General features: G+C 34.8%; 1 protein-coding gene across 2 annotated transcripts in view; it reads right to left on the bottom strand.

Annotated features, from left to right (window-relative positions):
* Positions 1-24,516, bottom strand: part of STAM (signal transducing adaptor molecule) — a 74,641-nt gene that overhangs the window by 23,917 nt on the left and 26,208 nt on the right. The window contains exons 2-5 of one of the 2 annotated variants that reach the window (XM_058532499.1): positions 23,762-23,812; positions 4,801-4,876; positions 4,624-4,719; positions 2,544-2,690 (exon numbers count right to left, since the gene is read on the bottom strand). In XM_058532499.1, the coding sequence (XP_058388482.1) occupies positions 2,544-2,690; positions 4,624-4,719; positions 4,801-4,851 (294 nt within the window). In that variant the 5' untranslated portion in view covers positions 4,852-4,876; positions 23,762-23,812. The remainder of the gene's footprint in view (positions 1-2,543; positions 2,691-4,623; positions 4,720-4,800; positions 4,877-23,761; positions 23,813-24,516) is intronic. The other variant, XM_058532498.1, reaches the window with a different exon arrangement.

Genomic DNA, 24,516 nt, shown 5'->3' with positions numbered 1-24,516 from the left:
AAATAGACATATTGATCTTTTGTGGTCTGTGAAGGAATCTCTATCAGTCAAGAAGGAAGTACAGAAACAAGCTATAGTAAGCCCTACATTCCTGAGCTGCACACTTTTCAAAGTTTCTGTCTATCATCAGGTTCCAAGTGTGGCAATGATACTTCCCTTATTAACTAGTCAAATACAGTAGCAGTGTTAGCATTACTTTTATCTCTATGGCAAAAGTTAGTATTAAAAGAACCACAGCAGCATGAGTTAGGTGACTAAAGTATGACTTGCCTTAATATTTTTATATTATTTTCTTCTGTACTTGAATGAAAAAATGTACTTAAAAAAATCTTATATTTTCAGAGGCTTTTGTTAAGTATGCTAACAAAGATCTAGACTGATTAAATTGTAGTAATGACTTCAGCAACTAAGTGACTTTAAAATCTAGAGGGACTTCTGCAGTTGATCCTAGATGATGCACTTTTTCATTAAATGTGAAGCTCTTTACAAATATGGTTTTCAATGATAAGCTTTTAAAAATCTACTATAAAAATAATCACCATTCTATCTCATCACACTTTACTTTACACGCACTTTATATATTTCTTGCGGCTGAAAGACAGCAACTATGACAAAATTAGCTATCACATATTTTATAACATCTAGATGAAAAGAAGAGAAGTAACTGCTAACTTCATGATTGCTGATCTAGGCTCTGAATCTTTTTGAACAGGACAGTAACCTAACTTCTCTGCCAATCAATCAATAAATGCTCTTGCCAGTGTTCGCTCCACTTCTTGTCCTTTGAAGCCTAGTCCGGACAGACACATATCCACTAACCTTTACATCAAAAGGAAGCAGGATCGTGTAGCGGAAAGAACACTGGACTGAGAGTCAGGAGGCCTGTTTTCTAGTTCCAGCTCTGTCAACTACTAGCTGTGGCCCTGGGCAAGTCAATTAACAATTCTGGGTCTCAGTTTCCTCATATGTAAAATGAGGGAATTAGATTCAAGAATCCCTAAAGTTGTTCCCACAACTATCTGAGATTCTAGGTTAACCAAACAAAGCTACATCTGAGACCATTAATTCTTTTTCCTTCTCTTATAGAAACAAGTCCCTTTGTGGAATGAAATGAAGTTTTCACTTGCACTGAAAGCTGTACTCAAGAGCAGTGTTTCTCAAACTTTAATGTGCATACAGAATCATCTGGGGATCTTGTTAAAATGGCGCTAATGAATCCATAGGTCTGGAGTGGCACCTGAGATGCTGCATTTCTAACAAGCTTCTAGGTGGTGGTGATGATAGTCAATCAACCATAATTTAAGTAACAAGCTCTAGAACAGGTTCTCAGGGTATAGAAACTGCAATTCCACTACGCATCTACACTCTTTGTTTCTCTGTAGTGGGTCTACTTTTTGATAATTAAACGTTGCTTCTGTTGTCAAGGAAATTATTATAAAATATCTTCAATTATTCTGCATAAAATTATTCCTTAACTATACCGATTTTAGAAATTACTCTGAAAGTAGTAAAAGCCAGCTATCAAGAATGAATACTGCTCAAAGACATAATTTATCATTGTAAAACTATAGCAATTAAGAAGAAAAATATCCTCTCCTTCCTTCACCCCCCAAATAGATTTCTGGGTCTTCACATCTCAAGAGTACTCAGATAAACGAGAAGTGCCTTGGGAAGAAAGTCTAGATAAGTCTGGATGAATTGCTTCACAATTCCCTGAGGTGGTGAAAACCCTGAACTTGAGCCCTCCACAGCTGAGAGGTGCTCGGGCTTGCCCACCACTCATCATATTCCACCCGATCCACTCAGTGGGAAAAGGCAGTAGAGGAAATTACCACACAGTTTAACCCCCTTGATTAGCTGGGCATCCTGAAGGTGACCCAGAATAGAAAAAGAATGAAAGAGATACCCTTTCATTTTTTTCTATATCACCTAAATTAGATATTGATCTCATCGTATAAATAATTTTTTTTTGGAAAAGGAAAGTCAAGCCTTTCAATGGATCATATTTATTAGGAGAAAGGAAGAAGACTCATGCACTAGTCAGCTCTTGTTAAGGGCAAAGATGTTTCATGTGCTTCTCTTCCCATGGACTCCCTTATAACTCCTTCCCATTTTTAATACAGGAATTCATAATTTTTATAATCAAAAGAACCTCAAACTCATCCTGAAATTTTAAGCCTATCCTAATTTTTGAGCTGTCATTCTTTGTAAATTATAGCATTAAGAGCATTTAATAAGATTGTCAGTTATTACCTGACATAATAAAGCAATTTTGCCTATATTATTAAAATAATATAAAAACATTTTAAAACTGCAAAATATTAAACCAATTCATTTATAAGGAGAAACAGTGGGAAAACGGAAGTTGGAACACATTAATATTCCACTATATTTTTCTGGCACCTGTGAATGCAAGATTTTTAACAAAAATTCCTCTGGAGTAGTAAAACCTACCTGGGTTTGGAAGAAAAAGAGAAAAATTCAAATGAACATGGCTACCTCAGAGAAACAAAGTGTAGCACACACACAACTTTACAAAATACCTGAGAGCCAATAGCTGGAAATGTGACTCCTTGTTCCTTAAGGTTCTTAATCATTGCCGATATTAGACTAAGCTGTGGATCATTCTTAAATTCATCTGTCCATTCAACCATAAGAGCCTTTAATTTTTCACACACTTTAGGATGACCCTAAAAGACAGAGAATAAAGTTAATTAAAAAGTACTGATTTCCTGGCTAATGATTTAATACAGATACCTTAAATATAAAAATTATAAAGTGTTGTAGATTTCTTTCTAAATCCCAAATTACCCCAGCTCTAGACGATACATAAGAAAATATAGTTGGTTACTAGAAACAAACTAATTTTATTTTCACACTGTGAAAAACAATAGAAGATACCACAATACATACCCCACATCAAATTAAAACAGATTCAATATGCAATAACTTATTTTGGAGGTCAGAAAGACAGGACTTTTCAGAGTATTTTGCAACTAAGCAAGCTTAGTACATCAGGAAGACAAAGAAAAGTAGTTTGTTTTGTTTTGTTTTTTGCAGGCCAATAAAAAATAAGTTGGAAAGAGAGAATAAATGGTATGGTTCCTTTATTTCTAATTCCTGACTTTTAATGTGCATGACTATGTATTTTTTCCAAGTTGCTTAATTATCTGAGACCTAATTTGAGGTCCACTGCATGTCAATATTCCAGGAAACTTCATTTCTTCAAAATAACATGTCCCCCTTAAGTATAAAACCAGTATGTTCGGGCCGGCCCCACGGCTTAGCGGTTAAGTGTGCGCGCTCCGCTACTGGCAGCCCGGGTTCGGATCCGGGCGCGCACCGACGCACTGCTTATCCAGCCATGCTGAGGCCGCGTCCCACATACAGCAACTAGAAGGATGTGCAATTATGACATACAATTATCTACTGGGGCTTTGGGGGAAAAAAAAGGAACAGGATTGGCAATAGATGTTAGCACAGAGCAGGTCTTCCTCAGCAAAAAGAGGAGGATTAGCATGGATGTTAGCTCAGGGCTGATCTTCCTCACAAAAAAAAAAAAAAACAAAAAACTAATATGTTCATTGCAAAACATTTGGAAAATAAAGAGAAGTCCTTTGTCCTATATGCAGCTGTTTACTTTTCAAAACAGTTGTTGATGCTACTAAATACAAGTTTAAGTATCACACCTTCAATTAAATGATAGAAAACATTACATTAGAGTTTCTTCATAAACAGTTGTACATTTTCATGGACATTCAAGATATTAAAAGGATGGTTATTAGTTAGTAGAAAATACCTAATTATAAGTGAATAAAAGAACCGGAAAAGAATTATCACATAATCATAATGTTTGTAAAGAAGTACAGAATTTTAAATTCTTATCTCATTTCTATACTATTTTCTACTAAAACCTGGAAATACTCATTTTTCCCAAAAAACATGAGGCATTTTCCCTTTAAACACATTAAAATTTTTTCTTGATATATAATTCCCACTCTATCCACCCCACTTTCCCTCCCCACCAAAAGCCAGAAATAATTACCTTTAGAATGCATCAATTTTTACTGGGAAAACTCACACATATTAATTAGTAACTTAAATTTTTAAAATTCCTGGAATTGTAGAATTCGAATTCTTTATTCCACATTCAGTTAAGTAGACAGTGTAGCATTAAAACTCTGTGATGGTCAGGTAGTGGCCTTATTCATGTCAAGATGAAAACAACAGAGCCATATTTTGGCCGTATTTCTGAACAGTTCCACATCAGGAAAATATCTCTGTGGCTACAAAAATAGTTACAAAAACTGCGCCTAAAATAGCCTGGTATTACTTAATCAGGCAGAGAAATACACATATTTTCTTATTATATGAAAGGAATGATAAAAGAGATTAAATATATTCTAATTTGCCTTGAAAAAACCCAACTCTCGAAGTATGTAAATTTGTAGTCTATTAAACGAAAGATAACATTTATTTATATATTGAATAGACACAGCTTAGAAAGGATTAAAAAAAAAGCACAAAATTGTCCTTTGTGATTTAAAATGTGAAGAAGTGAACAATGAAATACATGAAGAAAGAAGACTGTCTTAACTCATTTCTAGAAATAATGTTCCTTACCTTGTTTAATACGTTGCTTACTTCACTAGCAAAATCTCTTGAACAAACTTCTAAATGAAAAATTTTCCCACAGTTTGATACACATGCTCCTAGAAGCTAAAAGCATAAAATCAGAAGTTAAAAGAGCTCAATTTTGCCAGATAATTTTGTGGCAGAACTTAAAATAGAATCACTCACAGTCAGAGCTTGCATAGCAACATGAGGATCTTTATGGTTCACTCTCCTCATAACAGACCGAAGACAATCTTTAGGTCTAAAAAATGAGAATGGTAACAATCAGTTAGTAGTACATCCAGCTTTTTTCCCCCTTAACTACTACAGGCAATAGACTACTATACAAAAGGGCGAATATGGTAGAGAAGTTTAATTTTTGTTAATGACACAAGTGAAAAACTGTACACTAAAAAGTTTCTTTAAATTTTTCAAACAGAATTAACAGACTGTTCCTTAGCAATTATAGACTAGGCATTTGGGGCTAATTCTGGGTGAAAAAAAGTTTTGAAAATAAAATGGCAGACCAAGACTTCCACTTCCAGTCATGATGGAATAACTAGAACAGACTTATACTCTTGCTGTACAAACTGAAAAAATATGTTTAAAATATGTATTGAGGTAACTGTTGGGAGACTAGACCAGAGGCAGTGCTGAATGATGATCTCCAAGAAGGAAGAATACAAATAATAAGCCATATATTTGCCTCAACTTTCTACCTAGAGGCACTTTCCAGATATCAGTAGCACAGGCTTTCTGCCTAAAGGCAGTTTCCGGATCTCAGTGCAGAGTAGGCAATCCCTAGAAGAAATGGTGATCCCAATGAGCTGAGGGGACAGAAACTGGAATTCAGGAAGGCTGAGGGAGCTAGAATTTGTAGGACAGAGTAGAAGGAGCTATACGCAGAAAAAGTTCCAGATAGTCTACATAAGAGTTCACTTAGTTCTACTGTGGAAAGAGCCACATATGCTTAAGTTAAAAACTCCACAAGGCTGGGCAAAAAGTGACTGAGAGCTAGATGTTGAAGAGTTCCCTAAGCTTACACAGTTTTCAGAGCTCATACCCAAGTGGAGAGTTTTTGTTGTACATCCAGAAGGTTTACACCTTGGTAATGGGGCTAAACTACCCCAAAAGACTACTCTAAATTCATCCTATAACAACTTAAAAACAAGCCACAGAAGGATAAAGTTGATCCAAATGTAAACTAACTTGTGACAGAATAAAGTCCAATACCCTTTAACAGGAATACAATAAAACCCGTCACTCAACAATATAAAAATCATAATATTAAGCATTCAATCAAAAATTACTAGATACCATCCCTAGGAGAAAAATCAGTCAATTGGAAAGGCAAAAACGGGGCTGGCCTGGTGGCAGAATGGTTAAGTTCACATGCTCCGCTTCAGCAGCCCAGGGTTGGTAGGTTCAGATCCCGGGCGCGTACCTATGCATCGCTTATCAAGCCATGCTGTGGCAGGCATCCCACATATAAAGTAGAGGAGGATGGTCACGGATGTTAGCCCAGGGCCAATCTTCCTCAGCAAAAAGAGAAGGATTGGCAATAGATGTTAGCTCAGGGCTACTCTTCCTCACCAAAAAAAAAAAAAAGAAAAGAAAAGAAAGAAAGAAAGAAAACGCAAAAATGACAGATGATGAAATTAGCAGTTAATGACTTTTTAAAGCTATTTTAAGTATGCTCAGGATGTACAAGAAATCATCAATGTAATAAGGGAAAAAATGGTATATAAAAAAGAACCAGATAGGAGCTGGCCCAGTGGCGCAAGCAGTAAAGTATGCGCGCTCCGCTGCGGCAGCCCGGGGTTCGCTGGTTCGGACCCCGGGCGCGCGCACCGATGCACCGCTTGTCAAGCCACGCTGTGGCGGCGTCCCATATAAAGTAGAGGAAGATGGGCATGAATGTTAGCCCAGGGCCAGTCTTCTTCAGCAAAAAGAGGAAGATTGGCAGATGTTAGCTCAGCGCTGATCCTCCTTACACACACAAAAAAAACAACCAGATAAAACTTCCAGGAATGAAAAATATGTAAAATGAAAAATTAATTGGATGGAATTAATCAGATAAGAATGAAAGATCAGTAAACTTGAAGACGTGCTTAAAGTACCTGAACTTAAGTACAGAGAGAAAAAAAGACTAAAATAATTTAATACAGGGCCATCACTAAAAATATTTTTAAAAGAGAAATGGAAATAAAAGAAAACCATAAAATATATTCAATTGATATGTAAAGGACAAATGGAAATAAAGAAACAAACAAAAGTTAAACAGAAGAAACAGAAATCATCTAGAAATACGGCAGATTTTAATATTTTAATTCAACCACACCAATAGTTATATTAAATGCAAATGATCTAAACACACCAAATAAAAGACAGAGATTGCTAAATTGGATTTAAAAAAAAGCAGGACCCACCTAAATGCTATCTACAAGAAACTCAGTTTAAATATAAAGACACATGTAACTTAGAAGTAAAAGGATGGAGGGAAAAAGATACATCATGCAAGCATGAATCACAAGAAAGCTGGAGCAGTTATACTAATATCAAAGTGCACTTCAGAACAAGTATATTAGCAGGGAGAAAGACGAAAATTACATAATAGGGGATTAATTCTCTAAGGAGACACAACAATTCTAAATGTGTATTCTTATCTAACAAGAGAGCTTCAAAATACATGAAGCAAAAACTGATAAAAGAGAAAAAGACAAATCCACAATCATAGTTGGAGACTTCATTCCTTTCTCAGAACTTGATAAAATAATTAGACAGAAAATCAGTAAGGATATAGGAGACCTGAATAATACTACGTACCAACCTAACTCAAATGCCATTTATAGAACACTCCACTCTACGATAGCAGATTATATACTCTTTTCAAGTGCACACAGAATATTCACCAAGATAAAACATATTTTGAACCATAAAAAAAATTAATTTTTTTAAAAATTGAAATGATACATGGTATGTTAGATAAAATGCATGATAAAAGTATATTATAAATGAGTAACATAAGGAAAACTGGAAATTCTCCAAGTTCTAAATAACCACACTTGGTCATAATATATTATCCTTTTTATACAGTGTTGCCTTTATTACAACATTGTTGAGGACTTTTGTACCTTTGTACATAACAAGTCTGTGGTTTTCTTTTCTTGTAATATCTCTGTTTTGGGTATTGATGTATTACAGGCCTCATAAAATGAGTTCCAACAAAAATTCTGGGTCCAGATGACTTCACTAGTGAATTCTACTGAACAATTGCCATGATGTTAAACATATAGTTCTTTTTGCAGATGCCTTTTACCAAGTTGAGGAAATTACCTTTAATTTCAGATTAATGAAAGTTTTTAACGGATGTTGAATTTTTCCAAAGATATTTTCTGCATTTACTGAGATGATCATATGTTTTTCTTTTTTTCTTTAGTCTGTTGAAACGGTTAATTACACTGATTGATTTTGAAGTGCTAAGCCAGTCTTGCATGTCTAGGATAAATCCTACTTGATTTTTTCCAAAAAACAGCTTTAGTTGTGATTTTTCTCTGTTGTTTTTCTTCTTCCAATTTCATAGACCTCTGCTCTTATTTTTATTATTTCCTTTCTTTTGCTCGAGTTTATTCTTCTTGTTTCTTAAGATAGAAACTTAGATCACTGACTTGAGATGTTTCTTCTTCTAATATAATCATTTAATGCTATAAATTTATCTCTATGGATTGCTGTAGCTACATCCTACAAGTTTTGGTATATTGTATTTTCACTTGCATTTCACTGAAAACATTTTCCAATTGCTCTTGTGATTTGCTCTTCGACCCACAAGTTATAAGCCAAAAATGGAGATAAAAATATAATAAAAAATTACTCAATCCAACAGAAAGCAAGGAAAATGGAGAAAAAAGAAAAGGGAGCAAAGAACAGATAAGACATACTGAAAACTTTCGGCAAAATGGTAGCTTTAAATCCAAACATATCAATAATTACATTACATGTAAATAGTCTAAACACTCCAATTAAAAGGCAGAGATTGTCAGACTGGATAAAAAAACAGGAACCAAGTATATGCTGGCTATTAATTGTCTACAAGAAATCTACTTTAAATATAAATATATAATCTACTTTAGATTAAAAAAAACAAGATAGGAAAAGATACACCATATAAATATTAATCAAAAGAAAGTCAAATGGCTTCAGTAGTTTTCAAACAAGAAATACTAACAGTGATAAGCAGGGACATTCCATAATAATGAAAGGGTAACTTCTCTACAAAAACATAACAATTCTAAATGTGTATGTACCCAACAAAAGAACTTCAAAATATATAAAGGAAACACTGATAGAAATGAAAGGAAAAACAAGACAAGTCTATTGGAAACTGCAACATACTCCTCTCAATAATTTGATAGTACAAGTAAAACCAAAAAAATAAATAAATAAATAAATAAATAAATAAAAAAAAAATATATATATATATATACACACACATACATATATGGATACAGAATAATTAAACAACACTATCATGCAACCTGACCTTATTGAACATTCCACTCACACATGGCAGAATACACATTTTCAAGCACATGGAAAATCCACCAAGACAGGATCACATTCCAGGCTATAAAACAAATGTTGACAAATCCAAAACTCCTAAAATAATACAAAGAACATTCTTTGATCACAACAGAACTAAACTACAAATTAATAACAAAATGATAGCAGGAAAATCCCTAAATATTTGGAAATTAAACAACACATCTAAATAACTCTCACATCAAATGAAATCACAAAAACAAATTTCACTTAAGGAAATGAAAATGAAAGCACACTATCAAGTATTCTGTACAAGAATGTTCATAGCAGCTCTCTTCATATCAGCTAAAAACTAGATACAATCCAAATGGCCATCAACAGGTAAATGGATAAACAAATTGTAATACAGCCATACAATGGAGTATCTCTTGGCAATAAATAGAAGAAACTATCGATACACACAAAAACCTGGATTTATCTCAAAATCATATGCTATGCTAGACATGAGAATACATACTACACAATTTCATTTTATGAAATTCTAGAAAAGGAAAATATAATCTATGACAGAAAACAGATTAGCAGTTGCTAAGGGCAGAGGGAACTTTTGGGAGTGATAAATACTCCCTATGTTAATTGAGGTGGTGCTTACATAGTACATATAAATTGTCAAAACTCATCAAACTATCAAACTGTACATTTACAAGGAATGCATTTTATTGCAGATAAATCATATCTCAGTAAAACAGTTTTATTTTTTTTTAAATAGCAGACCACACATGCAGCAAATATGTATTTCATGGGGATGCTACATAATTAACAATAATAGATATAGAAATAACTTCAACCTATGGAACATCTACGTGTTTAGGTTCTCAAAATTTTACTGACAAGCAAGGAACATATTCAATATTCAAAACACTCACAGTACACTGAGTCTTAGAGAAGTTCAGTTCCTTGCTCATGACACCAGTTACCAGATAGTAACTGGTACAAACACGATTCAAACCCAGGTACAGCTGGCTCTTAAATACTCTATGTTCTGACCACAGAACTGCCTTGCAATGAATTCAGTTAACATAAGCTGGGAGCTCTTTATATAAGTCAAAGGAAGATAGCCTCAATATATTAATTCAGCAGATTGAAATGATATATATTTTACTTAATAATATTATAAAATATCATCAACATCTATATAATACTCTACCCCAAAATGGCAGAATACACATTCTTCTCAAGTGCCATGGAACATTATAGAGGATAAACAATATGTTAGACCATAAAACAAATCTCTACAAATTGAAAAGGACAGAAATCATAGAAACCATATTCTTTAACCACAATGGAATGAAATTAAAAATCAATAATATAAGGAAATTTGGCAAGTTCACAAATATATGAAAATTAAACAATACACTCCTAAATACCAATGGGTCCAAAGGAAAAAAAAATTACAAGGGAAATCAGAAAATACTGAGATTAATGAAAAAGAAAACAATACACCAAAATTTATGGGATGCAGTAAAAGCAGCACTTAGAAGAAAGTTACCTGTAAATACATATGTTAAAAAAAGAAGATCTAAATTAATAATCCAAACTTTTACTTTAAGAAACTAGAAAAAGAAGAGCAAACTAAACCAAAGCAAGCAGAAAAAAGGAAATAACAAGGATTAGAGAGGAGACAAATGAAATAGAGAACAGAGAAAAAACAATGAAACTCAAAGTTGGTTCTTTAAAACAATCAACAAAATTGACAGGGCCAGTCCCAGTGGCCTAGTGGTTAAGTTCGGCACATTCCACTTCAGCGGCCTGGGGTTCGGTTCCCGGGTGCGGACCTACATCACTCATCTGTCAGTGGCCATGCTGTGGTGGCGGCTCACATACAAAAAGAGGAAGATTGGCAACAGAGGTTAGCTCAGGCAAATCTTCCTCAGCAAAAGAACACAAAAAACAAAAACTGACAAACCTTTAGTTAGACTGACCAAGAAAGAAAGATGACTCTAATTACTAAAATAAGAAAAGAAAGGGGGAACATCACTCCCAACTTATTGAAATAAAAAGATTTTTTAAAAATCACTATGGACAATTTTATACCAACAAATTAAATAACCTAGATGAAATGGACAAATTCCTCAAAGACACAAACTATTGAAAATGACTAAGAAAAAACAGAAATCTGAATAGACCTACATAACAAGTGAAAAGACTGCATTACTGGGGCCGGCCCGGTGGCGCAAGCGGTTAAGTGCGCGCGCTCCGCTGCGGCGGCCCGGGGTTCGCTGGTTCGGATCCCAGGTGCGCACCGACGCACTGCTTGGCAAGCCATGCTGTGGCGGCGTCCCATATAAAGTGGAGGAAGATGGGCACAAATGTTAGCCCAGGGCCGTCTTCCTCAGCAAAAAAAGAGGAGGATTGGCGGATGTTAGCACAGGGCTGATCTCCTCACAAAAAAAAAAAAAAAAAAAAAAGACTGCATTACTAATCAAACAAACTTGCCACAAAGAAAATCCCAGGACCAGATGGCTTCAACTGGTGAATTCTACCAAATGTTTAATGAAGAATTACCATCAATTCTTCACAAAAGAAAAAAATACATAAATTGGACTTCATCAAAATTAAAAACTTTTGTACAACAAAGGACACCATCAATAGTGAAAAGACAACCCAGAGAATAGAAAAAAATGTTTGCAAATTACATATCTGATAAGGAACTAATATCCAAAATACAAAAAGAACTCTTACATCTCAACAACAAAAAAGGCAACCCAATTCAAAAATGTCTTGAATTGGGGCTGGCCCGGTGGCGTAGTAAGTTCACATACTCCACTTCAGTGGCCTGGGGTTCACAGGTTCAGATCCCAGGCACGGACCTACACATTGCTTATCAAGCCATGCTGTGGCAGGCGTCCCACATATAAAACGGAGGAAGTTGGGCACAGAAGTTAGCTCAGGGCTAATCTTCCTCACCAAAAAAAATATGTCCTGAATAGACATTTCTCCAAAGAAGATATATAAATGGCCAATAAGCACATGAAAAGATGCTCAACATCACTAGTCATTAGGGAAATGCAAATCAAACCACAATGAGATACCACTTCACACCCATTAGGACAGCTACTACTATAATTATTATTATTTATTTATTTATTTATTTTTTTGGTGAGGAAGATTGGCCCTAAGCTAAGACTGTTGCCAATCTTCCTCTTTTTGCTGAGGAAGATTGTCCCTGAGCTAACACCTGTGCCCATCTTCCTCTATTTTGTATATGGGACACCACCACAGCAGGCTCGAGGAGCGGTGCCTAGGTCTGCACCTGGGATCTGAACCCAGAAACCCTGGGCTGCTGAAGCCGAGTGCGTGAACTTAACCACCAGGCCACTGGGCTGGCCCCTGGACAGCTACTATTTTAAGAAAAAAAGAGGAAAATACCAAAGTGTTGGGGATGTGGAAATTGGAATCTTTATGCTTTGCTGGAGGGAATGTAAAATGGTGCAGCCATTGTGAAATAGTTTGGTAGTTCCTCAAAACATAAAATTACCATAAAATCTGGTAATTCCACTTCTAGGTATATTCCCAAAAGAACTCAAAGCAGGGATTCAAGCAGATATTTGTACATCCATGCTCATAGCAGTATTATTCGCAATAGCCAAATGTCCATCAACAGATGAATGGATAAGCAAAATACAATGGAATAGCATTCAGCCTAAAGGAATGAAATTCTGACACATGCCATAACACGTATGGACCTTGAAAACATGCTAAGTGAAATAAGCCAAACACAAAAGGATAAATATTGTACGATTCCCTTTACACGAGGTACCTAAAACAGGCAAATTCATGGAGACAGAAAGTAGAACAGAAGTCACCAGTGGCTAGGAGGAAGGGGAATGGAGAGTTATTATTTAATACATACAGAGTTTCTGTTTCGGACTATAGAAAAGTTTTAGAAATGGATAGTGGACACACACACACAAAAGAAAAAATATTATCAAGTGATTTGAACTCTAATAAGCCCTGGAAAAATCGGCCAGTAAGAATAATTATCTTAAAAAATTTCTTTAAGAATGGAGAATACAATTACTAAGCACTGCGATAAACAGAAAAAATCATTTTAAATAAGGAAAAATAAAAAATAGAATTTCTGTTTCTAAGGATGTTTCATTGCCTGTTGGGAACCTTTCCACCCTAAAGAGCATGGAGAAAAGAGAAAAATATATATATTTATTGAATGCCTGTTACATATCAAGTATTCAACTCTTATGATTCTGAAGCTCTTTTTTATTAATTTTGTATGACATTAAAAGTATCCGATAGCAGCATTATTAGACTGAAGAAATAATATACTATAACACTATTATTTAGATTTTGCCTTTTTCACAGTTGGACTTTTTTAGGAGCCAGAGTCTGTGACCCCATGCTAATTTTTGCAGTTGTGAAAACCATTCTGACATATAAAACCACAAAATTATCATTTCAAAGCACTGGTAAAGGCCAAATACAAAAAGAATTATCTGAATACTAAAGTTAAAATCATTAAAAAATAACAATCCAAAGATGATTCAGCTCAGGGAACGAATATTTTAGAAAATAATCCTTTATACTGCTTTACCACCAAATTTTTAAATAAAATTTCTGGTATATTGTTTATAAACCACTTTTTTTTGAAGAAAGAAATCTAAACTGCGGTGACTTTTGGAAAGGTGCTTTGAAATGGAACTTGCACTTTTTATTTCATTCATTTCTATATTGTTTGAATGTTTCACCACAGCCAATTTTAAAAACCAAGGCAAACATATCTCTGGCACCAAAACAAAGTCGGCTATTGCACCGTAAAAAGGATAACACCATAAAAAGCCCATCAGAATGTTTATAAGTGTTGATGAACACTTTATGTATGCTAACACAGTAATATCTTTTTAGATACAATAAGCTTAAAAAATCCCTTCAGAATTGTGTATAAAACTGGCACTATCCAGTAATAGAAGTGACCCACAAAAATCTAGTATTAACTCTCTCATTCCACTCTGTGCATTTTTTAAAATTTTTTGGTGAGAAAGATTGGCCCTGAGCTAACCTCTGTTGCCAATCTTCTTTTTGTTTGAGGAAGACTGTTGCTGAGCTAACATCTGTGCCAACCCTCCTCTATTTTGTATGTGGGACACCGCCACAGCACGGCTTGATGAGCGGTATCTAGGTCCACACCCGGGATCCAAACCCACGAACCCCAGGCCGCTGAAGTGGAGTGTGTGAACTTAACCACTACACCACCAGGCCAGCCCCTACTCTACGCATTTTTTAATTCAGCTTTTCAGTATTTCCAGAAGACAGTAAGTAAAACACAGAAGTAAAACTGAAGTTAAACATATATTTTATTATTAAATCTTATAATTTAATGAAAGATTATGGTTAAAATACTGTTTTTAAAAAGGTTTAAGAGTTAAAAGTGAATTTAAAGTAGGGATATTATGACTATCATCCTCTCAATGACAAATGAAAGTTGACTGCAAACACAGTGTCTGTATAGTTTATCATCTACACAAGTACCCTTTAGAGAGTGCAAGGGAGTGCTAACTGGGCATAATACTAGAACAGCAGGCATAAAGTGAAATTATCCAAAGCAAACTGGATGTATGGTCATTCCAGCCAAAACTATGTTCATCTACAAAATCATCTTTTTATGCACAGATCTGGGGCATGTAGTTCATAACAGGGTAAGAAAAAAAGGCAGTACTTTCACGTAGTTGTGGCTTCTAATGTCTTATTCTCAAATCGTAGACCAGACAGAAAACAGACTTTTCAGGAATGTACACAGCTGCCTTGGCATATGTCAGCTCTAATGAACTAAAGCATCAAAGTCAATTTCACTATGCAGAAGTAATACTCCAATCCATCTCAACAAACTGTACACGGGCTTCAAAAAAACCAGAGCTTTAAGAGGGGGCTCTGCTCTATGGAATCCTCTCTACTCCCACTCCCCTCCCATCATATCACTCTCAGCCATTCAGTTTCTACATGAAGTCACAACTACTAAAAATAAGCTACCTCATCCTGGAAGGTAAATGAAAATTGAGATATGAACCCTCCTTAATCTTCAGACACAAATATCACAGAGCCATGCTACCATGCTTTCTTTCGCAATTTAGACTTTTCCAGTTTCCCATATGAAACACAGACTCTGTCAAACCTGAAGCTCTTAAGGCAATTCTGGAAAGGATATATTCTTTAAATGAATTTTATCAGCAGTTACCACTTTGATCTAACCATGACTTAACAAAACTCATTCTTGCTCATTCCTCTTACTGGGAAAGTACCCAGAAAGCAAGAGTCCTCTGCACAGAGTGCTATATGTTTATACCAGTGCTAAAGGATACTGACCCAGGTGATGAATCCAATTCGGTCACCAACACTGTCCGAATGAATCACTTTCTCCTTGTAAATTACAATAACACTGTGAAAAAATCATCAACAGGTAGCAAATAACTCTGTTGATACTTTCATTAATTGATCTTATGCCATCATCTTCAATTTGGCTTTTATGAATTTTCATAAATTAAAAGTTTTATCAGGTCATGTATATAAAACAAAACCATGAAAGGTCACCATGACTAAATCTTCATGACTACCAAATCAGTTAAGATTTCATGTTAGCCCTTCCTGTTTACAAATATGTACAAATGGGTAGACCTTTCTCAACACAGAATAATTTTTTTCTATGTAAAAAGTCCTAAATAAATGCTAGATTAAAAAAATAAAGGAACTCTTACATCACATTTTGCCATTCACATTCTTAATGATTGTTTCAAGTATTAAAAATGGAATTTACTATTTTGTTTATTAAAGCCCATTTTTTTGTTCTAATGATATATTTCATTGTTTTTGTTATCTAGTTCAAAGTTCTGATTCAACACTTATAGAACTAACAGGCCTCTGTGGCAAATCATGTATTTAAGATAACCACAATAATAACTCCCTTCTCACATGCTCTTCCCACCAAAAGGTAAAGTCTAATGACTCTCCCTTGAATCTGGGCTGACCTCAGTGACCTGCTTGACCAACACAATGTAATAGAAGTGACATTCTGAGACTTACAGTTCATAAGAAGCTAAGTGGAGTACAGCTAGGTCTCTTAGAACATTTTTTGCTCTTAGGATGCTCCCTCTGAGATCCAAGCCACCATTCTGTGCGAAACTCAAGCCACATGCAGAGGCCTCAGTAAGTGTTTCAAGTGACAGCCCCAGCTGACGTCCCTGAGGATGGCCTGTCATCAACTGCCAGCCATACTGAGCATCCATCCCAGTCAGGCCTTCAGATGACTCCAGTCCCGGCCACTATCTGACTGCAACTCCATAAGAGACCCGAAACAAGAAATGCCCAGGTGTTAACCCACACAACCATGAGATAATAGTAAACTGCTCTTTTAAGCCACTAAGTTTTAGGATGATTTGTTACATAGCAATAGATAACTAAAATTGCCTCTAACAAAGTGTAGTGACAGCTGTTAGCTTTAAATAACACTAACCTGTATTATTTAGAATTATCTGAGTTTTCTTTTTATCTTCTTTTTTTTTAAAATAAAATTTGAATAAAATTTCCTTAACTGTTTATATCCCCATCTTGAGGGTTCCTGAAGACAGGGTCCCGGGCTACATTGCTCATCCTTGGCTCCCTACTCTCAAGTGAAATTTGAGAGAACAAAAATAAGATTTATTTAGCAACTACTGTTACTCTCCAGTGAATGAAGGTAAAACATTTTCATTCTGAATGTTGTCTAGAATACTGCCTTCAAAATGGCAGATACTCAATGATAAAATCATTGAGCTAAATAATATTTAAACACTACTTTTCACTGTTGTAATTAGTATTTAGAATAACTGAATAATCTTCATTATAAAGCTCTATGTGTTACCAACTTCTGTATATCTTCCACTGAGTTTGCTTTCTATGTGGAAAATGTACATGTTTTCACAAAATGTATTTCTTAAGAATTACAATAAGACCATAATTAGGGGAAAAATGCATAATAAGTAGTGCAGGGAGGAGCACAGGATGTCAGGAAAGAGACTGATGGTAATAAACACAACTGAAGTATTTTGTAAAAATACATGTTGAGATAAAATCTGCATGTGCATTTAGAGGAGTCTACCAATGTTTTCCATCACCTACCTTTGTAAAGCGTAGCCAAATCCTCATCTCTCTCAAAACCCCATTTTGGTATTTTAAAGCTTTTTTAAGACATATCCTCTCTTTTCCTTCTTTTGACATGGGAAAACAAAAAGACAGGGGTTAGGGATAGGGATAAGAAAAGGGAAAGGAGAATCATCTCTCACCTTTCCCAGCTTTCCAACCCCAAAATAACTTTCTGTTACTCTTAACTGATGATAAATGACCAAAGCACAAATCACACCATTGTAAAATGTAATGGAATAGTACCATTTCTTGGGGTTTATTTCCAAAGTCAGGGTGTAAGGCAAAAATTGCAGTTAATCAATTTTCCTTGATTACCGAGTTACCTGTTGGAGTACATACTCTGCCACCTCTCAGATAGGCTCAACATGCAACTTTTCCTCAATTATTAAAGCAAAATTGTTACTCTGAGCACCAGTTGAAGAAGATGGCTTGCATATAGGGCCATGCTGTTTAAAATGTGCACAGCCTGAGCAAGAATTGCACTCAGTACAGTAAGATATTCACACCCTATAAGAGAACTAGGAACTGTAATTGTGATACAGCACATATAAGTTCAATAAATGGACAGGAGGGACAAGTTTTCAGGAAAAATAAAATTTGAGGGGGCTGCAAAGAATAGAGTTAAATTCAATAAGTTAAACATGCATACTACTCAGAGGATCAAGGAAAACATCCTACTGAGAGGATCAAGGAAAACTAAAACTAATTTTGCATTCCTGTAATTTTTCAAGGAATAATTGAAATTTAAAATCTATTTGAATAGCCACAAGCAAATTTCCAAAGTTGTCACCACATTATTTATAAAGGTCTACCTACTTATAGGTATGTTGTTGTACAGTTATGACAGATAAATAGCTCAACATTAGTCTCTAGTCACCAGTTAGTGAGATTATCTAAAAATGTCTTTCCATTAATATATAAGGAGAAAGCCAAAAATATTTAATGGTTTTGTTGGATAAAGGAGTCAAGATCTATGACATCTTATGCTTTATAAAATTTTTAAAAGGTCTCTTATTTCAAATATGTCTCATATCTACATCTCATTTGAAAAGTACTTTTGTATCATAAAAATACTAGGTTAAATTGTGATAAGAAAGTTTTATACTCTTAAGGAAATTATTACCATTGAAAAGAAAGTAAATTTAAATTCTAATTATTACATCTATTACTAAATCAATCACTGATTTTAGATCAACCACTTTTCAAAATGAGGATACCACCTCTTCATTATCCCCCTCATGGGGCCTGACAGAAGAATAATAGGACATTTTCCTTAAGGTATTGCAAATATAAAAGAAAAATAGTAAATATATATATATATATACACACACACACATACGCACAAAATAATATAAAGCACAGTTAATGAAAGTGCTTGCACAGTTAACTTCTAATCACCTATGAAGTAGGACTGAAAAAGTACAAAGATACTAACAGTATGTTTCCAAATAGGGACACTACTGGATGTTCAGGAGAGAAAAATTCTTTGTAGTGTAAGACTATCTGGTATATCACATCCTTGGTCCCCACTTAATCAATGTCAGTAGTAACCCCGTCATTGTGGCAACCAAAACCATCCCTAACAGCGCAACACCACCCGAGCTGAGAACCATTGCCAGACAAAAGTAGCACTGTGATGCAGAAGAAAAAGATTTAAAGTTTGACAGACCTCATCTGTAAAGGGGATGCTAATGTTTCCCTATCAGTATGTTATTACAAAACTAGAATCATGTCAGGGACTTACAGACACTCAACAATGTTAGTTCTAGAAAGCATAAACACGTCTTAGAAATTCTTCTATCAAGTTACTTTTACAACTTAAGCTTTCAAAGCTATTTTAGAGTGATTTAGACTTTACATTTTCGTCTTACATGCTATAAAAAAGTGCCTTACTACATCTCACCATTCAAGGATATACGTACATCTATATCGTGGAGGGAGGGAGGGTAGACCTGTCTGCACAGCTTTGATAGGTATGCTAGTATCTAGTAGGCACACACTAAAAGATACAGAAACTCAAATCTTTGCTGAATGAAGTAAATATGTTTTTTTTTTTTTTTAATTAACAGATAATATAAACCCTCCTTGAATACTGAGGGGAGTCTAATTTAAGAGAATGCCTTTCAAAAGTATAAAGGCATTACACTAACTGTAAGGAAATGCTAATATAAAATATGAAAGAAATCAGAATAACTCTATATTCAATGGCATATTAAAAATGCATATTTGAATTGTAATACACATTACATAAAACACAGTCTACACAACACAAGGGGGGAAAGGGCAAAACACTGAGTACAAATATCCAATTCTTGATTTTAAGCTTGTAAAGTAGGCATTTCTTATGAGATGATCGATGAAACATGAATATAGTACACAAAGGATGTTATCTGGCTATTTGAAGAGCAAGTTCATGATCCCAAAGGACTTTATCAGAAAAGGAGGTAAACTAAACTTCTAGAAACTAAATATTGAGGATTAATGGAAGGGTAGATAATAGTCACCACATACTTAAATTCGGTCTGACGATATTTTGAATTTCCCAGACCATATAACACTAAGGTATTATTTCAGTCAAACAAAACACAATGTAATATAATGTATGGGAGAGAAAGGAATCACTAAAAACTTCAATATAAAATTGGCATGTCTTGATTCATGATAATAACTTTCAAATAACTGTTAATTATAGGCACTTAAGGATGCAGCAGCAAAGTGAGAAAAAACATAAAATCGGGAGTAAAGAAACCTGACTTCTGATTGTGCCTCTGCTACTACTTTTGGACAAGTCACATTAAAATCTCAGGGCTGTAGTTTCTTCATCTGTGAAACGATCTCTACAGTCACTAGGATTTGGATTCTATAGGTCCCATTCTATAAAATATATAGTGTTTTAAAAATCACAGTAAAATACAAGTAAAATCATTGTCCAGGGCAAGTAAAGATGGGAAAATCAGATCTAATCAGATCCCATACCCTATTGCCTTGTCAAGGACTGGCTCCTGCTGCTCTCCCTACTTTCTCCTGAATCATCATCTCAATTTTCCCCTTACAGGGGATCATTCTTTTCAGGATACACATAGTTTACCTTTGAAAAAAAAATTTCCCATTAAACAACCAGGTAAAGAAAGACTCCACTTAAATAGTAGCAAAAAGACAAAATACCTTATAAGAAACTTTACCAAAAATGTACAAAAATTATAAGAGCAAAACTTTAAAACACTGCTAAAGGATACAAACAGAAAGACAAGCTATGTTCTTGGATAGGAAGATTTAATATCATAAAGACAATTCATTAATTTAAAACGAAACCAATTTAAAAAGAAACAGTTTTGTTTTTAAACTAGGCAAGCCAATCCTAAAGTTTATCTGGGGACAGTAGGGAGGAGCAAGAGTATCTAGAAAAACTCTGGAAAAAACAAATGAGGAAAACTAGCCTTACCAAATATTAAAATGTATTAAAAGCTTTAATAATTAAAACCATGTGGTAGCAGGACATGAAGAGACAATACCAATGGGACAAAAGAGAAAGTTCAAAAAATAGATCCAAATACATATGGGAATGTAACATATAAAGGTAGTATTTCCAATAAAAAAAGAAAAAGATGGACTATTCAGTAAGTGGTGTTGGAACTTTGGGGTATTCAAACAGAAAAGAATAAAGTTAGAGCCATACCTCACACTACATAACAGGATAAACTCCAAAGAGATCAAAGACTTAAATGTAGAAAATGAAACCACAGGTACAGAGACTTTGGAAGACAATTTGGTGGTTTCTTACAAAGCTAAGCATAGTCTCACCACTTGATCTAGCAACCATGCTCCTAGGTATTTACCCAACTGAGTTGAAAACCTATGTCCACAAAAAAAACCTGTACATGAATATATTTTATAGCAGTTTTATTCACAATCACCAAAAACTAGAAGCAATCAAGATGTCCTTTAATATGTGAAAGGATAAACAAACTATAGTGCATCCATATAACGAAGTATTATTCAGAAATAAAAAGAAATGAGCTATGAAGCCATGAAAAGACATATATGAAGTTTAAATGCATTTTGCTAAGTAAGAGAAGTCAGTCTGAAAAGTCTACATACTACATGATCCCAATTAAGACATGTTGGAGAAGGCAAAATTATAGAAACAGTAAAAAAAAATTAGTGGTTGTTAGAGGTTCAGAGAGAGGGAAGGGAGAGGGATGAATAGGTAGAGCACAGGACATTTTTAGGATGGTGAAACTATTCTGTGTAATATTGTAGTGATAGATACATGTCATTATGGATTTGTCAAAACCCATAAAACTCTACAACACAAAGTGAGCCTTAATGTAAACTATGAACTTTAGTTAGCTAATAACAATGTATCAATATTGGTTCACTACCTGTAGCACATGTACCACATTAATGTAAGATGTTAATAATAGGGGAAACTGGATATAGGGGTTGGGTGGGTAATATGGAATTCTTTGTACTATCTGCTCAATTTTTCTGTAAATCTAAAATTGTATTTAAACAAAGGTCTATTCATTATAAAACAAAAATGAAACCATAAAGAACATATCAGATAATGCCACTAAAACTGTGGAGAAAGTCCTATATAACTCAAAATTCTATAAACCATAAGAAAATACTGATAAATCCAACTATATAAAAATCAAAAACTCCTAAATGGAAAAACATGTTGTTCCATTTAGGAAAAACAAACATTATTCTTAAGTCAAAAGAATAATGAAAAAAAATATATATATATATGCAACTCATATTACAGACCAGATATGTTCCTAATAGATAAAGGACTCCTAGAAATGAGGTAAGGATATGCAGAGACAGTTCACAGGAAAGAAAACACAAACAGCTCTTAAACATAGGAAAAGATGTTCACCCCAGTAAAGGATAAGAGTGAGCCTTTGATTCGATGTAAGACTTATTCAACCTCAAGCTTCTTCACCTATCCAATCACTGAGAACTTGAGAACATACGCCTGTTATTCTTGTTTATACTAGTCCCTAAAAGCTCCTTTCCATCATTAAACAGCTCTGCATATCCATTACTCCCCAACTTCTGACACCTTCCGCTGTATCCTCTAGAATTCACAGCCCATTATCAACAAAAGCCCCTATCTTTGGTCCTTTTACTCTACAGAAAGCTGGCTCTCCATGGAGTCTACTATTTCTCCTGCAGCCATCTTAAGTGGTAGCTTTTTGTCCTCCCAGGGCTCTTACCTGGGAGTACATACCTCTACTAAATGAGGTATGGGTCCTCTTCGCTCCTTCCAAATCATTCTCCCTCCCTCTTTCTTAAAACAGTACAGTCCTGATCATGTCAGATCAGTTGCAGTTCATTTACAAAAACCTCAACGGTCCCCTCATTTCTCAATGATTTTAATTCCTGGCTCACTGCCACTCTCTCCAACATTACTCCTGTCTTAATTCTCAGAGATGTTAATAACTATGTAAGTGATGCTTTCAACATCTTGGCTTTTCAACTTCTATCCCACCTTATCATCAACTGTCATGGTCACATCCTAGACCACGTCATTACCAATAATCGAAAACCCTCTATAATCTCAATTTCAAACATTCCAACTTTCATCTTCTATTTTTCTGACTCACTCACTCTCTCTTATACCCAACTCTGTACTCATTTAGGGCAACTCACCTCTGCTCCAGCTACTCTATATCTTTAAGTTCTCAGAAAGCACCAAGTATTCTCTACCTTGCTGCATTCACGCAGATGCTATTCCCTCTGCCTGGGACCTCTGCTCTCAGCTCTTTGCTTCTTCTCAACTTTAAAATCATAGCATTACTGTTATTCCCTCACACAAGTCCTTCCCTGAAAATTCTAAGCAGGCCTCTCTTTTTACTCCTCACCAAAGTACTCTGCTCGCTATCTTCTTAGCCTATTACCTGTTTATCCGTTTATTTCTATCTTCCACTAGTGGACTGTCATCACAACTGATGGCAAGGGCTGTGCCTGCTTTATTCACCACTGTATACACAAAGCACGACACCCAGCCAATTCTAAGTGTTTGTCAAATAAAAAGAAAAATGACTGCTGCAAAGAGAATGAAACCAATGACAGTAATTCTGCGATGTTAAGAAAGTGAAAGAGCATGGAAATCAAGATCACACTTTATGAAAAAAATTCTTTAATTTTATTCCTGTTGGAACTCTTCCCCTAATTTAAGTTATATTAAAGAATCCTAAGTATGAATCAGATTCTCATTTGTAAACTGGAGAAAGCTACAGTACCTAGAGCTGCTGTGATAATTACATGTTTATAAGGCACTTAAATACGAGCTGGCAAATGACAAGCAATCAATAAATGTTGGCTATTATTCTTAAAAGACTTTCAAAATTAAGGCCTGTAAATTGAGGATATGATTATAACAAAATATATATTGGAAGAGATGTTTCTCTACCTGATGCTGCCCTTCCAACTTGCAGATGTCTAGGTCAGAGATTACTTTTCCCTTAAAAAAAAAAAATCAGGAAATATTCTATCAACCTCCAGTTGAAAGTCAGAAACAGTCATAGCCCAGGTCTAGGACAAGACAATACAGAGGCAGTGAAAAACATTTTTAACAAACTCTTTCCCAAAGGCTTATGTTTATATTTTTCACAAAATACCAATAATGACTATCATTTTATCCTTCTAGTTACGTCTGAATAAATCAAAGACTTACCTACCCTCAACATCTATTTTTCACATATGAGAATATAAAGAAATCAATCATCAATTGCATCAAAAAGAATAAAATACCTAAGAATAAATCTTACCAAGGAGGTAAAGGACCTATACAATGAGAACTACAAGACATTATTGAAAGAAATCCATGATGACATAAAGAAATGGAAAGCTATCCCATGCACGTGGATTGGAAGAATAAACATAGTTAAAATGTCTATATTACCTAAAGCAATCTACAGATTCAATGCAATCCCAATCAGAATCCCAATGACATTCTTCACAGAAATAGAAAAAAGAATACTAAAATTTATATGGGGCAACAAAAGACCCCGAATAGCTAAAGAAATCCTAAAGAAAAAGAACAAAGCAGGAGGCATCACAATCCCTGACTTCAAAACATACTACAAAGCAATAGTAATCAAAACAGCATGGTACTGGTACAAAAACAGACACACAGATCAATGGAACAGAATTGAAAGCCCAGAA

Source organism: Diceros bicornis, chromosome 36, assembly GCF_020826845.1.
Source record: "Diceros bicornis minor isolate mBicDic1 chromosome 36, mDicBic1.mat.cur, whole genome shotgun sequence".
In the NCBI taxonomy this organism is placed as follows: Eukaryota; Metazoa; Chordata; class Mammalia; order Perissodactyla; family Rhinocerotidae; genus Diceros; species Diceros bicornis.
Note: the sequence above shows the minus strand (reverse complement) of the source record. Positions and strands in the feature narration are given on the sequence as shown.